Below are 9,317 nucleotides of genomic sequence, written 5' to 3' on the forward strand. Positions count from 1 at the left end.
CCAAGCAGATGATGAAAATAGCAGCGAGAGATGGAGCAAATGATTTTTCTTTTCTTACATCTACTTATGCCTTGAAAAATAATTGGTTTTTTAAACTAAAAAAACTGCTTCGATCTTAACAACCCATGGCAAGGCTTCGAGACTTGTTCACGGAGGAGAGCATGGTGAGTGAGTGTGCACGGTGGAGAGAGAGGGAGGCAGAGGAAGTCATTTTACGTTACATAAAGGTCAACATAATAAATATATATAGCCAGCAGAATTCAGGGGAGGATTGAAGAGCCCATAAAACAGCTTGGAGTAGTAATAAATATACATAGCTAATTATTTACCAAATACAAAACACTGTAGGATGGATGCACATGGCTCTCGTCTGAGCTATATACTTTATCGAGCATGATAATCTGGCTGTAACGGGCATGGTCTGGTCATGAACTCAACGAGTAATATAAGCAACTTGCCATTCCTGGTTAAGATACAAATAGCTAATTAGATTTTAAATAAATAATGTTGTGTTTGTTCAGTGTTTTAGAATGAAAAGGAATAAATTAAAAAAATAAAAAAATATATATATTTTTGGTTATAGTGATGGTGCGAGATACATAATTTTTAAGTGATTTTTTTATCTTTTTAAAATAAGAAATAAAATAAAACAAATTTTATTTATCTTTAGTACGTATCTCTATTTCTTTAATTTATCTCAAAACAATAAACAAATATTAATTTGAACGTGTGTGTGTGTGTATATATAATTGAAACTTACGAACATTTTCAGGTGTATAATTAATTAGAGGTTGATATGTCAATGTTTTTAAAGAATCTTGAGTTTAAATCTCTTGACTCTTTAAAAACATCAACCTCTAATTAATTATACACCTGAAAAAAAATGTCGTAAATTTTAATTTTTTATACATACACACATACTCAAGGGAATATAATTTTCTTTAAAAAAAAACTCATATGATCAAATGGTATGGTGGTTTGAGTTTTTCATATAAATGTTATAAATGTGATGAGGTAACATAAAAGTAACGAGTAATTAATTTGAGCAATTAAAACATAATTTTAAAATAAAACCCATTTATAAGTCTCATTAATCTTATATATAATTTAGATGTATTTTTCATAATTGCAATCCTCAAACCAGAAGTATATCATGTTAGTTCGAAACCTGAACTGACTTGAAATCTAAACCGATTCTAGTTAAAAAAATAAAAAATAAAAAAACTTGAATATCCTCAAATATAGATAAATTTGTTAATCTAGTTAATTCGGTTTGATTAATCAAAACTCAAGTCTCAATTTATTAATTTATTTTATTATTAAAATAATTTTTTTATTTGAGTCAGGTCGATAGAAATTAACCCTGTAAATTCATAATCTAGGCCTTAGCATGATAGAGTTTTGCAACTATGGCATTTTTGAAGTTTTTCTTAATAATTACTAATGCTAAAAATTAATTTGGATTGCATGGGGTGTTCTCACCTAACCACGGGAACCAATCTCTTTCCAGCTGTTGAAATGTCACTCTCTTGATATTTTCTGAGATCAAATGGACTGTCCAAGTCTGCCTTCCTGATCATGACGACAATAAATTTTTTCCAAAAAAAAAATCTATAAATACTCAAGAAATTAGCCTTTCAAACCATGTCCAAAAATTCTTACAACCTTCCATGGATATCGTCGTTGCTCCAATCATGACTCGGAATGGCCAGGAAGAGACCAAGGTCGTCTCTGCCCTACGAAAACCCACCAAAGGTGGCTGGAATTCTGCCATCTTCATTATCTGTAAGCTAAAAACTTCATCATCATCCTTTATTTTTCTTTGAACAAAAATTCTTCTTCTTTTAACGTTGTTCTAAAGAGTTGAAACTTTCATTTCATCATGTATGGCTGTAGTTGTTGAGGTGAGTCTGAGGTTTGCCTACTATGGTTTGGCTGGTAACCTCATAACATACCTCACAAATGATCTTCATCAGTCCACTTCCACAGCCATCAAGAATGTCAACACATGGGTTGGTGTATCAGCAATCTTCCCCATCTTCGGAGCAATTGTAGCTGACTCTTTACTTGGCCGCTTCAAGACCATCCTCCTTGCCTCAGCCATTTACTTCCTCGTATGTTCACTGGCTACCATTTTTAACTCCCCTTCCTTCGTAACTTGTTATGGTAATTCTGAAGATATCCTGGTGCCTAACAGCTCCTGCCTAATCTAACTGTTCCTTGCCCAGAAGAACTCAACACCTGGCCATAATGTGTGAAGCACACCCTCTAGCTAACTTGACTGAACTTGTTTTTGAGATTTATTCTTTGTGATGTTCATCTACTTACAGCTACAAAGACTGTGCAGTACTTGACTTTTTGTTGATAATTTTGCTCGAATGAATTTAAATCACAGGGGATGATTCTGTTGACCTTATCGGTCTCGGTAATTCCTATGCGTTACCGTGAGGCTGTGTTCTTTATTGCTCTCTACATACTAGCTGTTGGTGAAGGTGGGCACAAGCCATGTGTGCAGACCTTTGCAGCGGATCAGTTTGATGAGGAGAAGCCAGAGGAGAAGGCGGCCAAGAGTTCATTCTTCAATTGGTGGTACTTAGGTATAGTGGCTGGCGGATCTTCTGCTGTCCTGTTGGTCATTTACATTCAGGTAAACCAGGCTTTGTATTATTTCCCAATTTTCCAATGGAAATGAGAGTAACACTTCACTTCTTATACCACAGCTGTTAAACCCCGCCGGCATGACTAAACAGTTTGATTCAAAACATGGCTCGAGACAAGTTTAAAAAATAAAAAGAGTTGATTTAATATGATATCCTAATCAACTCAACAGGTCAATATACAACCCAGTCAAAACTCAAGTTAATTATTTAAAAAAGAACAACATGGTTTTAACTTGAGAATTGAAAACATTTTTATTTTAATTGACTTAGTTAACCTAACTAACCTATGATCCAATACTTGAGTCGAGTCATGGGTCAAGCCGAGTTTCATTATTATCCATTCATTCTATGAATAGAAGATCAGACTTTTGAACTTGATGCTCAATGCATTAATGTTCCAAAATTATGTGGCATTGATGAACGTGGAATGCAATATTGAAATTGTGATTATGTGATGAACAGGACAATGTGGGATGGACAGCAGGATTTGGAATGCTGACAGGAGCATTAGGGGTGGCATTGTTTATATTCTTAGCAGGAATTAAGAGATACAGGAAACAAGCTCCAGTGAAAAGCCCTTTCACCATGGTGGCACAAGTATTTGTGGCAGCCATGCGGAAGCGGCGCGTGATCGAGACTCACCAAGGTTTGGGCATTTGTTATGAGGCAGTAGGGACTGACGTGGAAGGTCAACCCGGCAACAGTCGAACTTTGGCTGCCACAAATCAATACAGGTATCAGTCAGTTCAAAAGGCAAGCATATAGTGTAAAAGTCTCCTCTTATCTTCGATGGCTATGTTGAAATAAAGAACATGGGGGTTAATGGTTAGTATTGGTCGGGGTCATATCAGTGAACATGGCTACCTCTTAATGGGTTTGCCTAGTGTTAGATTCGTTGGCCTAAAAATGCTCACTCAAGGTGCAGGCATCAATTTTATTTGGATTTTCTGAGAAAAAGTGCAGTTTGGTATGCAAGAAAATGCAACCATGCAAAGCATCTTAGAGATTCGCTGCCTCCACAAAACTCTCCGTTCACACTTCAGACCCTAGAAAAGCATAATACTTTCTTCAAGACTAAGCCTCTGTTATTCAACAACTTGAAGTTTCTGGGGACCAGAATTTTATTTAACAACTTAAATTCAGTAAATCCTCTAGTTTAAGAATCTAAAATTAAGTTTAAAGAAACTTTAAGCTCTGATCTGTTAATTTGCTTTAATGGTGAGGAACGGAGGGTGGCATGGACTCCTGAAACTCTAGCATATCAAGAATAGCTGTAAATTATATCCTCTATACCTATTTTTTCCTGGACGGGACAAGTCCTGTCAAGATCATCAGTGCACTGCTTCCTTTTTCTGTTCAACAGAATCAAGCCATGTTCAATAAAGAATGTTAACTTTCATTTTTAAGGTGGATTAATCAAGTCTTTTTGCTTTGCTTTCTCTTGAATAGAATCAGGTAAGCCATGCTTCAGCCAAAATCATTAACAACTTTTCTTTCTCCGAGGAACAATCTTTTCTTTCTTGAAACAGAATGGAATCCTACCTACTGTCAAATCACTGATAGCTTTCTTGCTTTCAGGTAGCCTCAAGATTTTTCCCCCTACTTTCCAGGTGGCTCCAGGTCATCAATTTCTTTTTTCTTTGCTTTCTCTCAACTCTCGAGTAGAAAAGGCTAACCTCATCCTGAAACCATATCTTCCACATCAGAAAGAGGGGCCTATCTAAAAGTCGTGGGTTTTTCCACTTTGCAAGACTCCACTTCTATCATTTCACGCATTATTGTTAATGGGTTGTGCAAAATTTTTTGTTTTTTTAATTTGATTTCTTTTTTTTTCAGCGATTCTAATTAAAAACTAATTAATTTTAATTTTTTATGAAAAGATAGAATTTAAAAAAAAAAACCAAAATAAAAAAGCATCAAACATAAATGGCCTTTATAAATTTCACAAAATATACACTTTAGTCCTTAAACTCCAGTACCTCAATGTTTTTCTATTTTAATTTTAGTACAAAAGTTCATATTTGTTATTTTTAAGTCCCTAGTTGAGAGAGGAGAGAGAGAGAGGTCGCTAGATTCCAGAGATAGAGAGAAAAATATCATTGACACCGATTTAAGTCACCAAAATGTACTATATTTGTGTTAGATGATTCCATTTGATGAAAATAGTTCATATTAGATGTTTTTGTACCTTTAAATTTCATGAAAAAACATATATGAGCTCGGGTTGATTTTGGTTTTTAGGGCGGTGTTTTGAGCCCATAGATATGTTATTAACGGGTTTTAGGTCAAAATATGTTTAAAAAAAGGGGCTTTTGGGTAAAAATTATTTAAGCCCCGATTTCTCAGCCACAACAGTAGTCGGAATCTAGGCAAGTCTAACGACGCATCGTGTGATTTTTTTTCAAAAAAAATTAGGGTGGATAACATGTTATCCGCCCTAGTTGCGAACAAAAAAAATTAAGGTCCCAATCGTGCGGGCCCTAACAAAATGGGCCAAGCGAGTTAGCCTAGCTTCCTAGGCCTAGCAGCGTTTGGCCCTTGTTTTTTTTTCTAATTCTTTTTTAAAATCAATGATTATTTTTTATGGTTTTTTCTCTAATTTTTTTAATTTATATTTAAATTAGTACCCCTTCTCTCTTTCATTTTGTTTGGGAAGCATTTTTTAAATGACGATTATCTTTTTAGTTATGCATTTAAATTTGAAGATTTTTTCTTATTTATTTATAATTTTATTTTTATCTTTTATATGGATGAATTTTATTTTTAGAAAAAAAAAATATTTTTAGATATTTAACCCACGGTGGAGCACGGATAACATAACTAGTAATAATTGTATCAAGTATCAAGTCCATGTTAGGTGGTTAACTTAGGTGAAGTTGTTAGGCTTTTTAATGATAAGATATTGTTTTGAAAAAAAAATTACAAATTAACAAAAACTAAAGCATGTAGAGAAAATATTATAATATTTTTTATTGTTCATCCTCTCATAGTTCAACATGGATTGAAATGGTACTTTTTAAAAAATTTTATTTTAATCTTTAAACTTTTTTTTGCATGATTGAGCTATTTTAAGCTCAGGTTTGAACCCAATTGCATGTTTTTTTTTGGAAGTAGATGTTGAATTAAAAAAAATGACTGAAGTGAAAAACACGGGTAACATAGCGGCGGCTTTGAAATTTGTTTGAAAAGCTTATTTTCATGTTCCATCTTTTTTAGCTATTAGGTGACCCGTCCCATAATTTTTTTTTTAAAAAAAAGAAGAATTTTGATACCAATATTCATTTCCCTTATTTTTAGTCCTTTTTTTTTTAGTGGAGGAGAGAGATAAATAAAGTTATTGTTTGCAATAGTTTCGGCTACCAAAATAGTTGATTTTTATGTCAAATGGTTTCATATGATGAGGGGGGCTATGATTAGGTGTTTTTTTTTATCTTGAAAACAACTAAAAAAACATATTTGAGCTAGGAAATACCCTTTCTCTGTGATATTTTATTTTTTGTTTTTTTAGCTTTTTTTAATAGAAATTATTTTTTTAATTATATTAGGCGTATTGAATTTTTTAGGAGGTTAGTATTATTCATCTATAATATTTTTATATATTTTATATAGATTAAATATTTATTTTTTTTATAATATTTTTAGTATGTGAAGTCTTGCATGGTATTTTATCTTTTTATTTTATTCAATAAGTTTTGTGTGTATCAATTTCTATTACAAATTAATTTTAATAAACAAATCAATTGAATGCAACCAAGTAAACAACACATGTTGCAATATTAAATATCTCGATCTATATTTGTGTCTTAATTATTCAAATTATGTTTTTATTTATAGTTAATGACTTTTTTTTCATTTACTTAAACAATAGTTTGTAATTTATTTAATTTTTTATGGTTTTTTATGTAAAAAAACACGTTGAAAAATTATATATGTTCAATTTTTTATCTTGTATTGGTGTTTTCAATTTAGATTTTATTCTTATGATTTTTTATTTTCAATTTCACTCTTTAATCTAAGTTGACGGTGTATTGTTTTTTTTTTCATTGTGGTTCTTTTCTTTCTTTCTTTTTAAAATTTTCATTTTTCTTATTAATATATTTTTTATATTTATTTTTTAAAATAATTTTTAAATTTATGTTTAATTAATACATCTTCTCTGTTATTTTTTTTTGGATAAAGCTAGCTTATTTAGTTGATCGGGACTATAACCCGAGTTATTAGATTTCTCTTTTTTTTTTCAAACTTGCTTGGGACACCTAAATATTTTACTGAAAAAATCATGTGGGCCAACAACATAGCATAAATATCAATATTGTAAAAACTAAAACAATATTATTTTGGAGAAAATTCTTTTTTAAAAATAAATATTACTCGGATTTTAATAAAATCATTAGTCGATTCATCAGGGAAACCATGTTTGATCAATTAACTTCCCTTGAAGTTCAAAAGCAAACTTGGCCAAGCTTGACCCTTGGTTAGTAGGTTATTGTATCAACATGTCATGTCGGGTCAACCAAGTTATACTGCTAACATTCAACTATAACACTAAAATAAAGAAAATATCATAATCAATGACATGCTGGGATGAGGTTTATAATTGGAGGGAAAAAAAAGTATGGATAAGCAAATCTATGAAATCATATTTTTAAGTTGAGGAGAAATTATGCATGTCATTTATATCCATTATTCATAGACTTGCGTTCATTACATGTTGAACATTCAGGTTCTTGGACAAGGCCATGATCATCGACAATTTGGATGCCTCAAGCAAGCCAAGAAACCCTTGGCGTTTATGCTCACTCAACCAGGTGGAAGAAGTGAAGCTTGTGCTGCGCCTCCTCCCCATTTGGTTAAGTTGCTTCATGTTCACTGCGGTATTAGTTCAAACACACACTCTTTTCATCAAGCAAGGCAGCACAATGATCAGATCAATAGGACCAAACTTCCAAGTTCCACCAGCATCATTCCAAAGCCTCGTAGGCCTCACGATCCTCTTTACCATTCCGATCTATGACCGCATCTTCGTTCCTGCGGCAAGAAAATTAACCGGACACCGCTCTGGTATAACTATGCTACAACGGATTGGCATTGGCCTGTTCCTCTCTATAGTTGAAATGGCAGTAGCAGCTCAAGTAGAGGCTAAAAGGGTTAGCATCGCAAGAGAGCACGGTCTAATGGACACCCCAAAAGCAACAATCCCGATGAGTGTCTGGTGGATACTCCCACAGTACATGATCAGCGGAATATCAGATGTGTTCACTGTCGTTGGATTGCAGGAACTGTTCTACGATCAAATGCCGGAATCGATGAGAAGCCTCGGAGCTGCAGCCCATATAAGTGTGATCGGAGTTGGGAGCTTTATCAACACTGCTATTATAACTGCGGTGCAGGCCATTACAGCAAGGTCCATTGGCATTTTACTTGGTGACAATCTAAACCGTGCCCATGTTGACTACTTCTACTGGGTGATGGCAGCATTGAGTGCTTTAAATTTTTGTGTTTACTTGTGGATTGCTAGTGGTTTTGTGTACAAAAAAGTTGAAGGTGAGGAGGAACCACGATAAAGCAGGGGATTGAGCTTGGACATTTAGACGCAAAAACACGAGGTTGTATTTGCAATATTTAAGTAGAAATTATTAGAGAAAGTAATTAAGTAAATCGCTCTTTTTTCATTATAAAATTTATATTTCAGTAGCATTTTTTAAGATAATAATTTAATGACAATCCGATAAATAGAGATGATAATGAGTTGAGTCGTAGCACAATGTAGGTTCAATAAAGTCACGTATTTATGTATAATAAAATCATCAATTGAAGTATTTAATTGTTTACTTATTATTAAAATGAGTTGATTATTAAAGTCATTATTAAATTTTGAATTATTTAATGACCTTAATAAAAAGCTTCAATAAATAATTTAAAAAATAATTTATCAATTTAATGACCTTAAAAAATTAAAATAAACAGTAATCAATGAAACAAAATGTAATGATTTAATATTTTATCTATGAGAATAAAAAGTTCACATGAAAGTATTTAATTATTTAGATTTGCCAAAACCCGTCCCGGCCCGCTCGTATTGGGCCAAATGGTCATACATTTTACTTGGGCTTTTCCACAAATTGAAGTCCATATTATTAACTCAGCATGGGATCGCGTTTGGACTTCATACCAAAAGGACCGTGGGAAAAGGGATAAAACTCAAAAAGGTCCCTAATTATTTAGGAGTTTTTGGTTGTGTCCCCAAACATTTTTTTGTCAGAAATCTCAATCAAGTCTCACCATGTATATCTAATACTATGAACTTGTACTTGCATTGAAGAAAAGAAACAACGCCGTTTCTTAATTGAATCAAAAATTTATTTTAAGGGTTAAATTGAAATTTGAGGTATGTTTTGAGGGCTAATGTTTTATGTGTTTAAAGTCATGTGAGATCAATGAATTTCTTTTTCTTGAGAGCACGTGAGATTTTTGCCTTTTTTATTGCAATAAGCTCATGGAGTGTTTATTGTTCACAAGATTTTTTTCTTGCTAGATGGTAGGTATGCTATCAAAATCATCTGGTTCATCATCGTTTTTATAAGGTTTATTTGTATGTAGATAATTATATAATAAATTTAATATTTTTATTTGTAAAAATCAAGTTCTTTGATGATT

At 32.7% G+C, this 9,317-nt stretch overlaps 1 protein-coding gene and 1 long non-coding RNA gene across 2 annotated transcripts; one reads left to right on the forward strand and one right to left on the reverse strand.

Moving 5' to 3' along the window:
• Positions 1-210: 210 nt before the first annotated feature.
• On the reverse strand, positions 211-1,573 carry LOC127904843 (uncharacterized). The gene is made up of 2 exons (XR_008058277.1): positions 1,483-1,573; positions 211-463 (listed from the first exon to the last, which is right to left on the reverse strand). It is a non-coding gene; the product is annotated as an uncharacterized LOC127904843 (long non-coding RNA).
• Positions 1,555-8,318, forward strand: LOC18097184 (protein NRT1/ PTR FAMILY 5.4). Its single transcript, XM_006385928.3, has 5 exons — positions 1,555-1,785; positions 1,897-2,114; positions 2,396-2,647; positions 3,123-3,394; positions 7,384-8,318. The coding sequence occupies exons 1-5, from the start codon at positions 1,671-1,673 to the stop codon at positions 8,222-8,224; spliced, it is 1,698 nt and encodes a 565-aa protein (XP_006385990.3). The 5' UTR covers positions 1,555-1,670; the 3' UTR covers positions 8,225-8,318.
• The last annotated feature ends 999 nt before the right edge of the window (positions 8,319-9,317 follow it).

Source organism: Populus trichocarpa, unplaced genomic scaffold (assembly GCF_000002775.5).
Source record: "Populus trichocarpa isolate Nisqually-1 unplaced genomic scaffold, P.trichocarpa_v4.1 scaffold_67, whole genome shotgun sequence".
In the NCBI taxonomy this organism is placed as follows: domain Eukaryota; kingdom Viridiplantae; phylum Streptophyta; class Magnoliopsida; order Malpighiales; family Salicaceae; genus Populus; species Populus trichocarpa.

Coding starts and splice junctions, on each gene's coding strand:
- LOC18097184 (XM_006385928.3), top strand. CDS start 1,671: ATGGATATCGTCGTTGCTCCAATCATGACTCGGAATGGCCAGGAAGAG. Junction 2,115..2,395: donor CCTCAGCCATTTACTTCCTC/GTATGTTCACTG, acceptor TTTAAATCACAG/GGGATGATTCTGTTGACCTT. Junction 2,648..3,122: donor TGTTGGTCATTTACATTCAG/GTAAACCAGGCT, acceptor TGTGATGAACAG/GACAATGTGGGATGGACAGC.